The 20,408-nt window shown below is 39.1% G+C and overlaps 1 protein-coding gene across 8 annotated transcripts in view; it reads right to left on the reverse strand.

Annotated features, from left to right (window-relative positions):
- Nucleotides 1–20,408, reverse strand: part of Ih (hyperpolarization activated cyclic nucleotide gated potassium channel Ih) — a 773,850-nt gene that overhangs the window by 697,482 nt on the left and 55,960 nt on the right. For 7 of the 8 annotated variants that reach the window (XM_083140027.1, XM_083140010.1, XM_083140004.1 and 4 more), the window contains exon 1: nucleotides 17,534–17,722. The exons of the other annotated variant lie outside the window; for it this stretch is intronic. In XM_083140027.1, the coding sequence (XP_082996153.1) occupies nucleotides 17,534–17,568 (35 nt within the window). In that variant the 5' untranslated portion in view covers nucleotides 17,569–17,722. Of the gene's footprint in view, nucleotides 1–17,533; nucleotides 17,723–20,408 lie in introns of those variants that run through there. 8 annotated transcript variants of the gene reach the window in all.

Consider the following 20,408-nt stretch of genomic DNA (forward strand, 5'->3'; position numbering starts at 1 on the left):
TACTAATAAATTGTAAGACCTGTAAAGTTTATACAATAAGTGAATACAATTTCACAAGTCACGCTACTTAGTATTCATACTTTTCTGTTCATCTTGTGTCAAACAACTTGAGAATGTTACTGTATTTCCCTGCTTTTCTTGCACCACATTCTTTTAAGAAGACTCGAGGAAAATAATTATAACTAATTTGACAGTCCCAATGCAGTCTCTTATCGCAGAAATTCCGAAACTATCAGGAAATTGCAGACATTTGGTCTGGTGTGTAGAATTACGTAATTAATTTCCTTCCCATTCGTATCCCGTCCTATACGTCTCCAATTTAGAAGAATAAAATAAGTCCGAAGAAATTTTTATGAACATGCGGATAGAAGAGGTAATCTGGTAATTTTACTGAACCAAAAGGGGGGTTGGACCCGTTGAAACCATGGGCGTCCGGACGAGGGGGGGGCAAGGGGGGCCGTGGTACCTCCTGGAAAATGAAAGTCAACCAAAAAAATTGTATTCACACATATAATTTCATTTTAGCCACAATAATATGTGTTAATTATTGCATGAACACCGTAAATTCAAATTTAAGCAATGTTTTATAGAGAACAACACTCTTTTTGGGGAAAATTTGCCTTCGTTTGCCCCCCCTGGAAAAAAATACCTTCCTTGCCCCTCCCTGGAAAAAATCCTGCGGACGTCCATGGTTGAAACCCCCTTAATGCGCCCATGTATACAATCTTACGGAGGGTGAGGAATAAATTGGAAGGAATGGTGCGAAAATGAATTTCAAAATGTGGGTAGATGTTATAAAAACATGGTTAACCTAATAGAATCAAATCTTGGTTTTCAAAAGTGAAGGGTATAATATATACTGAATTATTGAGAAAACTGCTTACGGCGATAATAAATAATTGTGTTATGAAAAGGAGGAAGTCCTGGATTGGAGATTTGAAGTGCGCGAATAGCAATACGAACTCGTCGTGTATTGGTATATACATGTTTAATGGAGCATGATATAGGATCTTATTACCAGGAATTATGCTACTGAATTTGACTTTGAGTTTTTGTTTTAACTCCACTTATGCACAGATAATCTTATCGGGACTGGACCTAAGTTTTAAGTGGGATCCGAACCACTATGTGCCTCCACCGGGTATCAAAGTAGGGCCACTACGGAGGGCTAAATATAAAGTGAGGGCAAGAAGTGTGGAGGAGACAAGATCTCGCCACCGGGTTCGAGTCCCTGTACGGGCATGGATGTTCCGTTGTGTGTGTTGCTTCATAAATTGAATTATTATTCATCCTTATCGGTTAGCCTAAAGGACATCCCATGCTTCAATGAGAATTGGAAACAAATTATACTTCTCCCAAACAAGAAATATAAAGGTTAATTTATACGCTGCCCATCATTGCATGAACGCACAAATATGCACATCGACTAAACGTCTCTTGCTCCTTTACAACCAAACCAAGTGACCGTTGTCAACAAAGGCGAACAAGCGATGATACTCACATGTCCCGCACTGAGAGCAGCACTTTTCCTAACGCGCTTGGAAGAAACGCAACGGTTAACACAGACGCAACTTCACGCACACGCGATGCAGAGAACGAGGTGCGGAAGGCACATCTCACCACTCGCAAGAAAACAGAATAATACTCGCTACAAGCAATCCACTCAGCTTTTCAAGGCGTTTGGAATAGCCGCAAAAATCAACGCTTTCCGTTTTGTTTACGTTAGCATACACAAGCCGGCGAGCAGGCAAGCTAAATATAATTTCACAGCCGAACGAGATCGCTCCGAAAAATGTTCTCTTACAAAGCACATTAAAATATACATCCGGTCACCTTCCATGTTTTCTTCAAGAAGTAGTGGAGATTCTAAATTGAGGTGTCGTGTTTTATTCGACGTGTCTCTGACAAGCGTTTTAATCAGAGCAAATGGAGTTCATGTCAGGAGTAAGATCAGATCGAAACTGGCCGATGGAGTAAAAATTTTGAATGACTGCTGCTTTTAAGTTTGCAAAACAATTCAAACAGGCTTCTTCATCTGGTGCTTTAGCGTCACCACGCTACGACTGGTGAAGGATCCCATCACGAGATGTTCAAGGACCAAGGTCGTTTAATTTTCACCAATCAGAGCGTTGATTTTCTGTAGGAGAGAAGAAACTGCACACTGCAACAACATTGGCGAAAACTTCAAAAGAATAAGTATATACTAAATAATGTCTCTCCGCCAGAAATCAAACTTTGAACTTCTTGATTGATTGATTGGTGTTTAAAGTCCACTTTATGCACAGTAAGGCTAATCGGGACTAGACATACAGTTTAAAGTGGGATCCGAACCACTATGTGCCTCCACTGGGAATCGAGCCCTGGACCCCTTGATTACAAGGCGACGACGCTACCACTGCGCCATCGGGGAGGCCCTTTGGACTTCTTCATTACAATATGACAAACTACGTGCATAAGTTACATGCGCGAGCGTTTAGTTTATATGTACGTACATGTATTATTTAACTTCTTGATTTACTACAATCGGCTAAATTAACTTGAACGATATCGCTAAATTTCCACTTGTTCAGTATTAGGGTAATCACTCAACACGTTCACCCACAATGAAAACGGTTTATCATATTTTTCTCTCCAATATACATATAAGTATTGTTCTTCACACTACGTACATTCTTTATCTCGTCGAGCTTAAGCTTACAGCAAGTTGTGCCAGGCACGTATCCAGAGGGGGGGCTTAGGGGACTCGAGCCCCCCGAAAGTTTTAGGTTTACACTAGATAAAAAGAGGTTTTTGATTTCTTGTGGTGTGAAATAAAATAATGTGACGATGATTTAAGGAGACAGACAATTATCGAGGCAAGACGGAGAATGTTCTATAACCCTGTTGTTGATGATATTGCACGTACACTTTTCTTGTGCTTTCGGTGTTCTCGCAGCGCACTTGAGCACTATGTAGAGACTTGTCAGCATTTGGAAGCTGCACAACAAAGGTAGCGCCACACTTAGGGCGATTCGTTGTAATTTCTAATCTCTGGAAGGCGGGAGGGGGTACGTTCTTGAATGAGAGAAGGAGTCAACTACTGGCGATATTAACGAATCGTTTTATCTGCGGAACGTTCTAGAATATAATGAGGATATAAATACGCCGATTCAATTTTTCGGTTGATCTGTACAAAGAATCGGTTAATGAGATTTCAGAGGTAAGTGTGACAATTCATACATTCGATTGGTGATCAGATCAGTCAGCGTCCTCTGATGGCTTTATAATGAAGACATTGACGACAGCAGAATTTCCGGGGCCTCAGTGTAGTGCTAGTTTGGTTCGAGGGCCGAAGAGATCAAAGGTCTCTCTCTAAAGTGAATATTTCAGCAGTACCGGATATTGGAGTGGTTTATTAAAACAGAAATAAACTGCATAGATCAACTGAAAAGCAAAGTTTTGAGTGATGATTTAGTTTTGCCAGAACTAAATTTCGTATATGCAGTCCGAGAATTTCATGGTATAAAAAATACTTTTGTTTAAGCTTACAGGGTTCGAAACACATTCAAACACTTAACTACCATAAAGAGACAGCCGAAAATTTTATGAATGTCGAGAAGAGAAAGCAAGAAGATGTTGCATATGTAGACATTTTAGGCGGAAATTGCAGGCTCTACCAGGACACCAAATCAGGGCTCTACCAACTGAGCCACCTAGCCATCCTTGACTTCAACCGATTTTTCGTTAAAATGTCTACATAGTACATGTCCTGTGTATATCAAATCGTAAGGTGTTGCCTGTATAGTGAACAAGCTCAGAAAATATAGGAGAGAGAAGAAAACTGAGGAGCATTATCACCGGTTGAGGATAATTTTTTTCTGTGGTCAACAAGAGCTACTACTTCGAGGTGACAATGACAGTGGCCTAATAAGGGAGATTTCACACCCTGTCGCCTGAGGATTTCACAAATCGAAATTAGGTTTGTGCGGCCTTTTGTGTCGCTACGGTGTGAAACGTTGCTGTTGATTGGCCCATTCCAATCGACATGTATCGCGTGTCCCTTCGGTCTGAAACCTTCCTAAGTCTTGAAAATCCAAGTCACAAGGATGGAAAATTAGGGTCTTGTTAAGGTTAGGTGTGAAGGCAGGCAGACGACAGCACCCTAAAGGATCATATCCAAACCTGCAGGAAGAACGCATCTTACTTCAATCTCCAATACGATGATAAAAGCTTCTGGTGAGTTGATTTTAAAAAATGTCCGAGATAAAGAGAGGCGTGCCCAGGATTTTCGGAAGGGAGAGGGGGAATACTGGGTCAAATGGGGTTATTACCTCACCAAACCTCCCTTTGGCACGTCACTGGAGATAAACGAGTAAGCATTTCATCATACTGGGAGACGAAACATTAGATGTGTTGGGAACGGAAGGGTTTTCACTGTGCATTAATTGTTTCGTCATCCACCTGTATTCGAGAAGACTTCCTTTGTTTCGTGCCGATATATGACAAGACAGCGGAAAGCATTTTTGAACACTTGTGAGTGCTAAGGCCTGAATCTGAACAATTTAGTGGGTTTCGGCTTTTATAAGAACTGAAAAATGGGAGGACAAGACACGTTTGAATCTCGCGTTGTCGAGTGGATTGTCCATCCCGTGCATGTGTAACAGCTTCGTAAAAACACTCAAAGACACCATAGATGTTTTTATGTCTGATGAGATGAAATGGACAAACACACATACTGAGATGGTTCCGGCACACAATATTAATGCATGGAAACAGAGGAGTTGATTGGTAAAAAATGTTCCGATTTCACGTTCTGATTAAAATGACAGCCTTACAGTGGCAACGATTTAAGAGATAGTTGTTCCCCATTTTTTATTTTTTTGCCTCAACATTATGACCTCTTAACGTTAAGCCTTGGCTACCAAGAGAAAGTAAACTTTCCTTGCAACGTCCTCCGCCCCCCCCCCCCCCCATTTTGGAACCCAATTGCCACCTCTGGTCTTAAACACACAATTGTGAGGTTCTTACTATACCCCTTAAAGAAATGGTGTTGAGCCCCCCCCCCCGAAAGGAATTCCTGGATACGTGCCTGAGTTGTGCGATGTTGCCAAACTTAGAAGCAATCAGATTACTCGTTATTCTACACTGCCTTCCAAAAGTTAAGCACGCAATGCAAATTTTCGAAAGCGTATTTGAATTTGAGTGGCTGAAAGTAGCTGCGGATGTAGATATCAATTTTTATGTGTAGCTTCCTTTTTGTAAGTAGAGAGTGAATAATCTGTACCTAGGTACTTCATCTGTGCTCTTGAAATAGCATAAAAGTGAGGGTTTCGTGCAAGAATCATCACACTTTCGTTGAAGACGCCAGCATTCTGAAGGGTTTGAGGTGCATTTAAAAGCTGATACGAAGTGTTTATAACTTTTGTAGTATTATTTTTGATAATAGGCCTATTCGTGTTTCTATGGCTGAGAAAGGGGAATGACTGATAGTGAGCGCTGGCGTGCTGTCGGACGCATTGAAGCAGGACAGTCAAAGATGTCGCTATTTTCTTTGGCGTTGATCATTCGGTAATTTCTCGATTATGGAAACAATTCCCAACAAGTCAAACAGTTGTCCGGAGACCTGTGCCCGGTCGTCCAAGGGTTAAACGCCCCCTCTGGTGATCGATATATTGCTATAGTAGCCAAGCGGAATCGACGAGCGACCTCCACAACTGTTACATCCATGGGTGCAGTGGCACTTGGTAAGACACTTCGTATCTGCCAGTACTGTGCGCCGAAGGCTCCTCATGAAGAGATTGAACGCCCGAGTATTACGTGTTTGTGTTACACTAACCGTCCAAGCCAGAGGGGCAAGATTAAAGTAGTGTCGTCAGGGCCGCATTTACGCGCAGGCTGTCTAGGCTGCAGCCTATGGGCCCGCACCACAATAACAAAATAATTTTGAATAGACTAAGATAAAAAATGTCTTTGTTTTAATACTGTGGTGCGGGCCCTCTTATAATCATAAAATACGTTGACGCAGTTATTTTGTGTGTTGTGTGGGCTAATTCGGCTGAACTCTTCAGTGGACAGCTGATATGAGTTGAGTCAGCATTCAGGATTCTCGGTCGCTTGGCGTGGCGTTGTTACATTCCTTTTTTTATCTTGCATTTGCCTAACATGTTTACTTAAAATTACAATGTTATTTTTAAAATTAAAATATTACTTTCAATTGAAATATTATTTTCAAAAAATTTGCCTAACACGTTTACTTAAAATTACAATATGTTATTTTTAAAATTAAAATATTATTTTCAAAAGAATTCCCCCCCGGTAGGGCCCGCACCAGAGGTTGAGCCTAGGGTCTACAGATCCTAAATACGGCCCTGGGTGTCGTCAACATGTCCATTGGACTGTCTCAGATTGGTGTAACGTCCTGTTCACGGGCGAGTCAAGATTTGCCCTGGAATCAGATGATAAGCGTGTAAGGGTCTGGAGAGAACGAGGCACACGCAATCAGGCCAAGAACATCATCGAACATCAGGCATTCAGAGGTGGCACCGTCATGGTGTGGGGTGGAATTTCAATGGGATATCGCACCGATCTGCACATCTTTAAAGGCGGTTCTGTGACGGCTGCGTGGTATCGGGATGAAGTCCTAGATCCCATTGTGAGACTCTATGCTGCTGCAGTTGGTCCTGATTTCCTCCTTATGGACGATAATGCCCGTCACCATCGAGCCAACATCGTTGACGAGTACCTGGAAAGTGACGACATTTCTCGTATGGAGTGGCCGGCCCGACCATAATCCCATTGAAAACCTTTGGAATGCCCTCGGGCGTGCTATCTCTGCACGTTTACCTCCTTCAGCCAGTCTCAGAGAGTTGGAAACTGTCCTAATGGAAGAATGGCCATTGCTCGCATCTGCGATGGTTGATCACCTCATTGAAAGCATGGAAAATCGTTGTAAAGTTTGTGTGAAGGTCCGGGGTGGTCACATACCTTATTAATGTAAGTTTTGTTTGGTTTGTTTGCCTTTAAACACATTATGTTAATGACTCAAATGTGACGTCATCATATAATTTACAAAAAGTAAATATTTCTTTCTTCTTTGTACACAATTCTTGTTTTCATTAATGTATAGATACATTTGCTACCTTCATGTGAAATTTTGTGTTAATCAAAGCTTTACTTTTCCATTTTTGTTGATTTTACCATGGCGTGCTTAACTTTTGGAAGCGTGTTTATTTAGCGCAAATTGATTAATTGTGTCTTCGTATTGTAACTTTGTATATTGCGATTATATATTCCAATTCTAAACAATTATGTCTTCCACGGAAGAAAAACTTTCATTCCTTGACATATTGTGCAATATGCAGTTCTTTGTGGAGCTAATATTTGAGCCCTTCTTTTCAGGTAACCTGTGGGTGGAGGCTAGTACGAAAAAATCGCCCTCAAGGAACGGTGTGTGAAAGATGATTATTCAAGCTTTGGTCTGGCTTTTTTAATCAGTATTTCCTATACATATCCGATATATATGCCAGAAAAATATTAGAATTTGATCACAGAATCATGAAATGATATATGCATGAAAGCTCCAGCATTCTTATAGAACAATTTCCACTGTTTCTAAAAAATTTTTCGGGTACATTTTCCTTTCATAAAGTACTCACAAACATATTGAATAGAAGAGCAACACTGCGGTATTGAAATCGAATAACCCTCGTGTAAAGACACAAAAATACCAAAATGTAAGAGACGTGATGTGGTGACAAGGAAAAAGGTCCAACATGCGGGCAAAGCTGATTTTAGTTGCGACTTGGCCAAATTTGACCCACCCTTGGCGCCGCCCCTGATCGATATAACCGGATATGAATATTTACGAAATTGTGTGCTGTTGATATATACGCAAGTAATAAGGCGGTAAATACAAATTTCTGAAACATGAAAATATATGTGGGGTTATGGGTCTGGCAACAAAGTGTGCGTGTGTGAATCTCACTTATAACTAGGGCTAGGATTTTGATGCAAATGTATCTTTTTTTTGGTAAGGCAGAAACATTGCATAAGTAGATAGAAATGTGTTTTACATGTAAGTGAATTATTTGGGATGCCTTCGTTGGGAATTTTTTTTTTTTATTTTTTTGCATTTTTTTACCCTTTTTGGAGTAAAGGGCATTTATTAAACTTTGTAAACAGTTTGAGTCGTTTTTCGACCTTTTAAAAGTCATTTTATGCATTTCTCTACATTTTGGTGAAAGAAGGGGCATTTTACATGCAAATGTAACCCTTTGAAGGAGAGATGTTCCCAACTCTCGTCTCATTGCCTTCAGCGCAGTTCTGAATGACTGTGTTTGAAGAAACAAAGAAATTCTGTGCAGTATTGTTGACACAAGCTGTTGTATAACAATTCAGCTCAAACAATGTGATTTCCCCCTCTATCAGTAAATATATTGTTGCCAGACGGATTATTGTTAAAAACAAGGGGTACAAAATGTTGTGCTCTCTATCGGACATTTTGTCAGGGAAGCAATTTGCACTCTGTGGAATTGAAAGTGACTCAACAGCAAGTACTAGTGTTCATTTCAAGTACGCTCCTCTTGTGTCAGTGGAAATCGAGAAAAAATTTTCCGTGTACAAACCTGTCTTGTCCGAAAACTGACAATCATTCACTTTTGAAAATTGTCATATGATTTTCGTTGTGTACTGCAACTCGGGACTTAAAGTGTAAAAGATGACAAAAAGTGAACTTTCTTACTTGTAGTACCATACGCATACAATTAACATGTGATAGATACTGTAAGGTTAATTTGTAATTTGAATTTCTCTTGGTAATTTATAAATTTGTGTTGCAAATCTTTCAGAATTTTTAGGTCATTTTTCTAAGTATATAGGGCATTTTCTTGCATGTATTAGGTCATAAATGAATTTTTAGAGGTCATTTTTTGGTAATTTTAAGGTCATCAAAATCCTAGCCCTACTTATAACTAACTGTTAGACCATGTATTTGTATTTTTGTTATTTAATGTCGCTTTTCTGCCACTTTTGGCTAATCGGGAACATGAATATGGGCGATGATGTGATGAAATTGATGAGAAAACACAAAGAACACTCATGCCCACGCCGAGATTTCAACCCATAAACTACTGTTGCGAGATCGAAAGTTGACAACCAGGGACGGCGACAGGGGTGGGCACGGATGGGCAAGCGCCCACTCAAAAATTCCTGTGCCCACCCAATCAAATTCAATAAGTACATATACTAGGGATATATGAATGATTCAATAAATAAGTGTATTCTGGTGTTCATAACATGTATATTTTACTTGTGAATATTATCTATGCTAGAAATGTTCACATATTAATTATAAACCCATGAAAAGCCAATTTTGTCATTAGAAAGTGAAAGTAATTACTAGAGCTATTGAAACAAAAACTGTGATCAAATAAATACTTGTATGATTAAAAGCAGCTAGTAGGTAGGCTTAAGAGGCTCAAAATTATGCAGGGTATGATCAAGATTAGATCAGAATTTAGGGTGAACTTGAGGACTGCAGCTCCTGACCTTCATTGGGAAAGACTGCTTTGAAAAGTACCACATAATGAAAAAATTAGGTACTTCGGATGTGGTAAAAATATAATAACAACCACACCATGTAACTTGGCGAGAAGTTATAACTGAAACTGTGTACGAGTAGAAGGGATTGGAGTGAGGTCTTGGTGCTGTAACCTCCGGGCCTCCACAAACGTATATAAATCTCGGCCTGGGTATGGTTAAAATAATCTCCTAATAAGCAAATAAAAACATCTTAGCGTTACTTCCTCCAGCAGCACAATAAATTATTTCGACACTTTAATTATTATTAGAATAATTAAATCAAGAACGCCTAGATGGGCAGGTCATGTGGCACGAATGGGAGAGGAAAGAGGAGTTTACAAGTTTCTTTTTGGGAAACCTGAAGGTAAGCGATCTGTAGGAAGGCCAAGATGAAGATTGAGGGTTGGACCTAAAGGACATCGGTTAAGAATGGAAAAGATTGTATTGATATTGCCACGGATAGGGGCAGATGGAAGGCTTGTGTTGCTGCGGCCATAAACCTTCAGGTTTAAGTATGCTACAGAGTGAGTGTAGTTAGTAGGTCTATAGTTTTAATTAGCTCTGCATTGAAATTTCAGAAGTGTCCCTTTCCTTATTTCATTACAATTTTTATATACGTGTCATCTTCAAATACCAATATTGTATGTGAAATATCAACTTTATATTCGTTCTACTAATAAGAAGGAATCACCATAATCACTACAATACCAAAGTGAATAAATTTTGATAAACCAGTTATGTGTGGAAAAAGCTACAGAATTATTTAATTGCTAATAAGTGGCTTATCGTATTTAGAAATCTTTCGTTCCACACATACATTTTGCCACATGAATCAGCCGAAAATGTCAACAGAATCTGTAGATTCAGCTGAAGTAAAGAAAAAAGTTATGTCACGAAGTATCCAGAAGACGTTTTTGTTAGGTAGTTTGTTTCTAAGCCCACTTTTATGCTCAGATAGGTTGATTGATTGATTTGGTGTTTTAAGTCCACTTTATGCACAGTAAGGCTAATTGGAACTGGACCTACAGTTTAAAGTGGGATCCGAACCACTTGTGCCTCAACCGGTTATCGAACCACTTGTGTCTCCACTGGGTATCGAACCCGGGACCCCTTGATTACAAGGCGACGACGCTATCACTCCGCCATTGGGGAGGTCAACAGATAGGCTAATCGGGACTAAACCCACAGTTTAACGTGTAGTCCGAACCAGTGTGCATTGTGCACCACCAGAGAAGGGGAAGTCGGACACAGGGCCTCTTCATTATAATGCGACAGCGTTATGCCATTGGGGAAAAAATATACAGAAAGAACTCGAACCAAACGTATCATTTTATCACCACAGAAGATGCGTCCATTTTAAGAGGGTGTATTGTCTAAGGAAAATATTTGAGACTTTCGGAAAACAACGTCATTGTTCACGGAATTAGCTGCCTTGATCCACTAATGAAACGCTGTGCAATTGAAAATACCACCTCAACTTTCTAAGAGCTATGGGCTAATGAAACTCCATTTTTGGAAGAGTAAGCTGTGGTTGATTTGTTTTATTTAAAGTCATTTTTCTGCTAATTTTGATAATGACTACGATAAGGTTCAATGGGGATTAGATGAAAGTAACGAAGGGGCGAAAACAAACACATGCTGACACTCAAAATACAAACCCTCATAAATTATTACTTTGACTCGTTCCCCTGAAAGAATTAAGTTTCCAGGGTATGCTGCACAGGTTAACGTACTTGTGTGTTCAAAATGGTTACACCATACAACCCAAGTCATCTATGAAAAATACATGAATTATTTCTGGTACGGTGATCAACTTCGATGAATTCCTTGTGTCCTAAAACATTTTGTTACCTCAAAAAATATGTTCATGTAACCATACGTGTATTCTTTCTCCCGCATGAGTAACATGATAGTTCAGAAAACTAATAGCAACTTAGCTAATAATCTCTTCAATTCTGAACAGATTTTTCAATCTTACTTCTTTATTACTTATGAGTGATATTTTGTCAAAATAGCCTTTCATTATAGACAATGAACAAAGAATTTGTTTTCCGTGTGTGTTTTAAATCATTCATTATAAGACGTTCATTTTAATGCAAATATTCAGTGGCGGCGATTAGGAGGTGCGGGAAGTAGGGGATGCAGTTTCCCCCGCCACATTTGCCACTTTTTGCCCCCGCACTATGCCCTCTTTTTGCTACGCCTTTTCTATCAAGAAAAAGTATATTGTCCTTGTCACTCAAATGATGGCACCCAATCGTCGCTACTGCAAACATTCAGATAGATTTGTCAGTTGTACAAACCTTGTAAGCTAAGAAAAGTGACCCCCAAGGAGTAAGAAAACTCTTTCAGTCAAACACTCATACGATGAAAATACTATGCTCAGGAACATCCATTTAAATTACGAAAAATTTCACGATTGTCTACCATCGCATTTTCTATCACTGTCGCCGAATACATAAAATCAAGTATGTGCCTTGTATTTGCAACACAAGCTTAAACCTAATTCACATTTATTTCACTGTATTAACGTGCATGAAAGAATGTGATTAGAATGTATGGCTGCGCATGGGTAAACACTTCCTTGAAATAATTGTGTCCATCAGAGACAAAGCGAAAGGAAATAGAACAAGATGCGAGAATAGATTAGAAAAGAATATAGAGGAAAACAAGGAAAGGGAAAAGAAGCACGAGGAAAATCGGGAGTGTAAAAGAGAGGGGGCTCGTACGTCTTACATGCACATATACATATATGGTCTTACATTTATACTGCCCACCCTAATCTATCAATATGGAGCTTCTGCCCACCCGGTCGAAAATTTCTGGCGCCGCCCTTGTCGACAACTTAACCCTCTCGGTCACAGAACTGGCTGTTAGACCAGTTTGCGTTAGGTGGTTATCTAGTTATCTAATATTTTTACCTAGGGTGACCAGACATACTCTTTTTAAGAGTATTATACTCTTTTAGAGGTTCATATACTCTATACTCTTTTCAATTTGCAAAAATCCCCAAATATACTATTTTCCTTGCAATTTAATTTCATTCATTATTTCACGCGTAAAAATGAGTTAAAATCCACAGAACGGAAAACGTCAAGATGTCAACAAACTAAGGTATTTACTCCTTGACTCAAGAATTTCCTATGAACAATTTCAAGAGTCATTTTCATATTCCATCAACAAGCAAAACATATTTCAAATTCATTGGAATTTAATGATAATGACATTTTTGACACTTACTGTGCAATTTCAAAAGCCATTGAAAAACATCTTGAAGATTGGGGGAAAGAAAGGAAACAATAATGGGTAAGTGGAGGTCAGTACAGGCTGGGTTAAATTTAAAAGTGATTGTGCCTCTTATAAAAATCTTCTTTACTCTGCCTGGTACAAATGTTGATTGTGAAAGACTCTTCAGTGTTATTAAAACTTATTGGCGAGAGGAAAAAAGTACACTCCTGGTGTCAACACTCGAACAAGTAAGGAAAGTGAAATTCAATGAGAACATGACCTGTGAAGAGTTTAGACTGGCAATAAAGGACGAATTAACATAGTCAAGAAAGCAAAATCATCCAAGAAGTATGAATGATGGTGCCCATTGGTGAGTAAGTATTTGTAATTAGCTAATTACATTAAACCCATAAGTAATTTGAATCTGTCGAGTGTAGGCCTATTTTATAGGGGCTATAATAAAATCAATAACAAATAACCACCCGTATTTTCGTTTTATTTTTATGTTTTGTGCATGCGCACCTTCAACCTATAGACTATACTCTTTTTGGTCAACAAATATCTGGTCACCCTATCTTTACCACATATCACAGAATCTGCAGAATTCATAGAAATCAACTGTTGCATATAGATAAACGAAAAAGCCCGTTATCGTTTTGTAATCTAGACCTAAATAAACTGGTGAAAGAACCCAAAAGACATCACCAGAAAACATTTAGCAGCATTAAGCCGTCAAGGTCATGTAAATACCTTTTTAGAAACCAGAGACAAGAACGAAACGTATGGTGGACAGAGTTTGGCACAGAACAGCATTTTCGTTATAATTCCAATTCGTCCCTCTCTTTCCGCACAAGGAACTGTAGTACATGTTATGGTAAGATAAAAACACGTGTATCATGTCACGTTAAATCAGTAAGAACAGCATTATTCTCAAAGCACTGAAGTAAAACTATCGACACAGATCAGTTGACTGAAATGAAGAGCATTTTGTTCGAACAACCGACGAGCAACTTGTGCGATGTTGCCAAACTTGTATCTTCAAACGATGGACAATTCGGTTACTCGTTTGTTTTTTGACTTGTTTTAATTCAAACCAATTTTGTATTGTGCTAGGAGTTAGGCAATACTGAAATTAACACACGTGTTAAATTGTAAATTTCCAAACTTTATAAAATATTATATCCGCGTAGGAAAACATATTACGTGTTAAAAAATTGTTCGGTGCAATTGTTTATAAAGGCTATATCTATGTCCCTTTGAATGTATGCTGTGTATGGAGGCTAGGATAAAAGCATAACAATAACTAAGAGGAACGTTGTATATCAGTCCAAGAAATTGAAAGGAACATAATGACACACGATTTATATCTGAGGGTGTGTTTTTTACATTTAGGAGTATCACTTAGAATGTGTTTGAATCCCTGTGTGTATTGGCGTACACTTGTGATATTTGAAGAAGACACGCACACAATTGAAAAGATAAAGCTAAGATAGATTTTGTATAATATTATTTCGAAAAATCCATGATTATATGACTAACATTGATGATTCAAGAAAATGAATTTAAAAAACTGTCCATGGTAGCGTCGCCATCATAATGGGGTTACTGTAGACATTAGTTCATCATGAACTAATTTGAGCCCAGCTCTTGTCTAAGCAAACCAAACAGCATAGATGAGTGAGGTTGTCAGAGAATTCAAATAATTATTTTGAATTTTGCTTATTTTTACTTCGATTTTGTTACGTTAATCGTGGCGTTGAGGATGGATTATGAATGTATTAAATAGATGAGAAAACAAACACAATGAAATGTTATCTTACCCAAGATTCATACCTACGAGAGATTTCACATCGAAGCGGCAAGTGACACGTGCCACTTCAGGATTTGGTCAATAGAATGCAGGATGTCCAACAAGAGAGTCGACTAGCTGTAAACTGGCATTGTTAATTTAAAATAAAAAAGCAAAGTTATAATTTTTATAACCAGTAACAGAAATAAAGTTCAGTTAATTTTATTCCAACATTAGAACGAAACTTGAAAAATGATTTAAGGTCTACCTAAAAAAAATTGTAAAATGCAAGAACCGGATTAGAACTTCAGATTTTCTTATTCTACCCACTTACTCCAAAGATTAAATTGTTCCACGAGTTTTCAAAATTCTAAAAATTACATTCTTATGTGATATATCACACAGTGTAAACTTCATGACTAAAATATACCCCTAACTTTCAGATTTTTCTTGCATGAGGTATGCAAATGTTAATAGGAAATTAGAATATCTGCGCTATTCAGAATTACAGTATGAATTGTGAGGAAAAAAAGAGTTGTGCAGTTGCGTCGCTCTGTTGAATTGGGTAGAAGAGTCTCTCCAGGAACATAATAATAATACGGTAATAATAAGAAGTAGTTGTCAAAATTGTTATTAGTTTATGTGCTAATTTTATTTGATCATTATTAATGCCATTTCTACTATTAATTTTATACGAAAAGGCTGATCTGTATAGAAAAAAAATCTGGCAACACCTATGAAGGCAGATACTTTATACAGGCAATAGCTTCGAAAAATACTCACACAGACACACTGTTTAAAATGTAATTTTTAGGAATCACTGGCATGAAAATAACACTTCCATTTTTTCATGTACGTATTTGATTTTCCTATCATCATAGTATCTCTACAGTATCTCAGTATATACGCATTTTCACTCACGTGCTCATAGGGACTTCGAAACTACACTCTTTGCCTGTCCACTCACATATACATACGCAACACACTACTTGCATGCATGGAAATTGCTTTCCATGATCGAAGTGTGGGGCCGTGCGTTGTTGTCTTGGTGCGGCAGGGGACTTTGAGCGGTACAACCCCGGGTCTCCATCTGAAATTGGGCAAAACTGTTTTGAAAAGGGCCACAAAATGGTAAGTTGTTGAATTGTTCTTTGAAGTCCACTTTATGCACAGAAAGGCTAATCGGGACTGGACATACAGTTTAAAGTTCGGTCCGAACCACTATGCACAAAATGGTAAGAACGAATTATTTGAAATGTGAAAATTTAACTAACCAAGTGTCATAACTTGGACTTCAATTATAAACGAAAATGTATACGGAAAGTGGGAGGCTACGTTGATGTCAGGCTGGACCTCTACATATACATGTAATATATGATTGATTTGCTTTATTCCAGGCCGGGATTCGAACCCGAGACCCCTGGCGTCGTAGCGCGATGTGCTAACCATTTCGCCACGGGGGCCGGCACATGTATTAATATATAAATCGCTTCTCGAGTTGTTAATTGCACTTCATCATATTCATCGTCGCGATTAACCTGCACGGCCTCTTGGGTGTAGTGGTTAGCGTAATGCGCTACGAAACCGAGGATACTAGGTTCGAATTCTGGGTGTCATTGTGGTATCATCTGTTTCATCACTTCATCTTCATGGTCACGATTAGTTCATGTGGTTAAAGTGATGAACATAGTCATTACCACGGAACACAGGACGATTATCCGTTTGGCGCAAAGGTTCATGCGAGGCATTCGAAGTGAAAAGTCCTGAGTTCGTATTTTGGAAAGGGGAAGGGTGCCTCGTGTTTACTTCCGCCCACTTCAACGCAAAAGTGCGCATTCCGTTTTTCCGTCGCACAAAATTCCAGAGGTAAAGTCTTCTGGTGGTGTCTTAACATATGTTTTACCAGAGCGTCCTCTAAAGTGTGGCGAAAGTTACGAATAACCCACGTGCTGGGGCACCCATTTATCACTGCCAATTACTGTCGCTGTCACAGAATTTCAAAGAACATGCAAGCTACTATTACGGCATTTAACACAGATGCTGTCATTAATACTTACCAAGCCTGGAGCACAAATATCATTACGTTGTCGGGGGGTATCACGATAAAGATTTGCACACTGGTTTTGTCATGCGAGTTAGAGCGTTGATGAAGCAGCTAAGTGACGATGCACATTACATTATATTGAAGGTGTGTTTAAGTGGACAAGAAACAGCACCGAAAACGACTGTAATTACCAGGAAAGCACTTGACAAGAACACATGTCTAGATGACGTAAATATAACTCTGTAACCGGATATTCTTTCCATGTATCTTGAGTGAGAAGAGGGGGTTGAGAAAACTGGGTCGCCCCATCAAATCGATAACACAAGGACACCGCCCCCTCGTAGTCCAACTGCACCCTCGCACTTCACTAGACAGGGTAGGACCCGTTGTCAATTTTTTTTTTAATGTAAACGCAGACAGGGGGCAAATTTGCTTTTTTTTTCCTCGGCACGTTTCACTTTCGAGACACGATAATAAATTTTTGTTCACGTCGACGTAAAATGCTATTCCCAAGCTTTATAACGATCATTGCGCCCTCTTGCAAGGATAGACGATAAGGCAATCTTGTAAAGTGGCTAACAATTTTATCGTCCCAGACGCGTGTCGGATATCGAACTTGCACTCACGCTAGGGGGCGTGTCAGTTCCACCTTCTTTCGCGTCGTGACAAACCCGTGTTACGGTTCGCAAAATCAGCTGTCTCGGACCCAACTTTACCCCCCTTTCTTTTTTGATAAAAAAAGTCAATTCAGGTACACGCGCTATACAGAAGCGTAGCCTATACTACAGCACGCCTTGGCTACCACAGCTAACAAAATATACAGTGGCTACATCAACTACTTGGCATACACAGAGAGAGAGAGTCAGGGTTTAAAAACCCCGAATGGAACAAGAAAAGGGTTGTTGTAGACTTACCCCGACACACTCCGGGCTAGATTTGGGACGGACATTGTTATAAACACGTGTGTCAGTGTTGGGGGAGGCCCGGGCCTGGCCAGTCTACCATCGTTCCCGTTCGCCGTGCCTACTTGGGCGACGCCATGCGTGGAATCGATGCCAGAAGACTTCGAGAGCCCACCCGCTCCGATTCTCACCACAGAGAAATGAACCGGACCGGCACGAATCGGGCAAAGCCGGAAGCTACTGTACTGGATTCTCCACCAGGTGGACACATCACGTGACGGATGTTGCCAACTGCTAGATTTTAAGTGGCGCTTTATGAGTTTTCGCAGACTAAGCACACAACTTAAAAGGATACTGGAGGAAATCGTTATTCTCATTTAAAATTACCTCTTTTCGTGTTATCCGTTAAGTAAGGAAAAAAACTTCGCACAAATCTGAATGATTGAATAATTCCCGCATTCGGTTACTCGAAGTAACTTTTTCTTTAATTGATCGTAACTATGAAGATGAATTATAATAGACTGATAAGGACACACACATACACACATTGCCAAGGTGTGGCCAGAATGTTTTGTAGGGAAGGTTATGTTGTTTATATAATTCTGACTTGATAATTTATTAGTTTATAATAATAAATATTATTGCTATATTATTGTCACTAATATTATTATAGTCGTGGGGGAAACTTCATATCATTCCACCAGACTAAGAAAAGTCGGGAACAAGTGCTTTCCTTTGGTGTTTTTTTCTCAATTTGAAACCAATAAATCCACCAAAAGTAGGGATTCTAATAATTGTTATAACACAAACAAGGAACATCTTTGAAAGTTTGGGAGAATCCTAGTCACGAAATTTGTTGTGTAACCTCTCATAGAAAAAAAATCAAATTTGGAATTTAAAAAAAAACGCAGATATATCACTGATATATTTCGGGTAGTGTAAGATGGAAACCTCAATTTTTGACCTGATTTCTGCATTTTACTAACTCGGCTATTGTGTTGGAATACTACTCGTGTGAACTGTAACTCTTTTCATCGGATTTTACTATTTGCTACAAACAATGGTATGAGCACCCTTTGAAATTTGTTGTTGGCGAGTGGGAAAAAATCCTTGACCTTGTTAAGCATGCATACCAAGTTACAGTAGTACACATGGTGTACTACACAGTGCGCTGAAGATTTCCACCCCGATAACGGTTAGCGAAAGCACCTGTACAGTCAGAGAAAGTAGTTCTTGGGCCACGAGACCTACGATATCATAACATCTTAGAGCCTGTTGTCTATGCAACCCAAATAACAAAATTGTCACTTAGGTTTTCCTGGTGAACCTGGCTTCTCGGGAACGATTGAATAGCTATTGACAGCAGCGTGAGTCATGCCCCCAGGCCCAGCCATAACAAACAACAGCTGGTTGCAGTGAGACCAGCAGAAAAAGTTTCAGGAATTGGTTTCTTAACAACAGCTACTCGTAAGGATATGTTCTCTTTACTGATATTAGAGTCATTGTCAAGAAAGTTCACTGAAATTGTGGTTTTCATCGAATCATCATCGCGCAACACACATGCTGTCAACCCAGAAGTCCTTGAAAAAGATTGGAGTTAAAAACAACTACTTGACAAATGATAAAACGAATCGATATTCATTAGTCCCAAATTAGAATTTTGTGTAAGGCATGGATCATCATGTCCTATTATCCATTTCATAGCTTCATTAATTATCCTCATCGCCTTTGTTGACGCAAGTGCTAGAAAAGCAATATGAAATAAGCAAAATCAAGAAGTTACATTTTCATCGATTTCACGCGGCGATAGACAAAGTTTCATTAATCGGGAACCAAGGCCCTCCTCGTTCTGCTTCATTGTCATTTTCCCTCCACTTTGCCTGGCGCGATTAACCTGATGTTGATTAATGCAACATTAATTAAAATAACCAACCAACGAAACAATACACAAAGTGCACCAAAGCGGCGCATATTATGAATAGGTAAACTGTGATATTATGCTAATTTAGAATTTAGTAATAAAATGGGAATTTTGGGGCGTTCAGTTAAGTGGCTGCACATCCATTACGTTATCGCGATATCATCAAATTGTACGAAGCGTGTCTACACCTACGTAAAGTGCCAGTCCCCGTGATGGAATATTTAGCGCAAAGCCAGGGCTTTAAGATCAAATTGTTTTGTTATTGTTTTTATTAGTAATTTTCTCAGTTTTCTTCCTCTGAAGTTAAATTATTCATGACAACGATTTATGATTACATTAAACACATGAATGAACATACACAATGGACCCATTTTGGTCGGAACTCGAACTCGGAACCTTGTTCGGCAAGAAATACAAATATCCATAAGGCATGAGTGTTTCATTGGAGATGTTCCTCTACTTCCGTCATTTTATCACTAATATATTTCTTTAATATACAATAATAAATCACAACTACCTAAAAATAAATATTATTTCGCATTTTCACGTGCACATGTTTTTTTACGGTTAGAGTGTGAACTGGCACCTGTTTATTTAGATTGTTCATTATGTTTCGTGTGTAGTTAAAGATAGGGAAAATGCTTGTGGATCGATTAGGGCAATAAGAATTCCGTCCGTGACGGAGTGGTTAGCACAGTGTGCTACGATGTCTGATGTCCTGGGTTCGAATACCGTCGTGCGTGTGGGTGTTCTTTGTGAGTGCCCCTTCATCAATTCTATTATATCACTCATCCTCGTCGTCGCGATTAGTAAAAGGTGAAAGGAAAACGACACTAAATAAGAAAATAAAAAGAGGTTATAAGAAGCATTCTTATTTCCGGACGTGTCCTAGATTTTAGATTTGTGTCTGGCCTCCGGAAGAATTTGAAAGAAATCACAAATGTCTTATACGTATTTTGGGCATCA

This window comes from Lepisma saccharinum, chromosome 1, assembly GCF_977018435.1.
Source record: "Lepisma saccharinum chromosome 1, izLepSacc3.1, whole genome shotgun sequence".
NCBI classification, from domain to species: Eukaryota; Metazoa; Arthropoda; class Insecta; order Zygentoma; family Lepismatidae; genus Lepisma; species Lepisma saccharinum.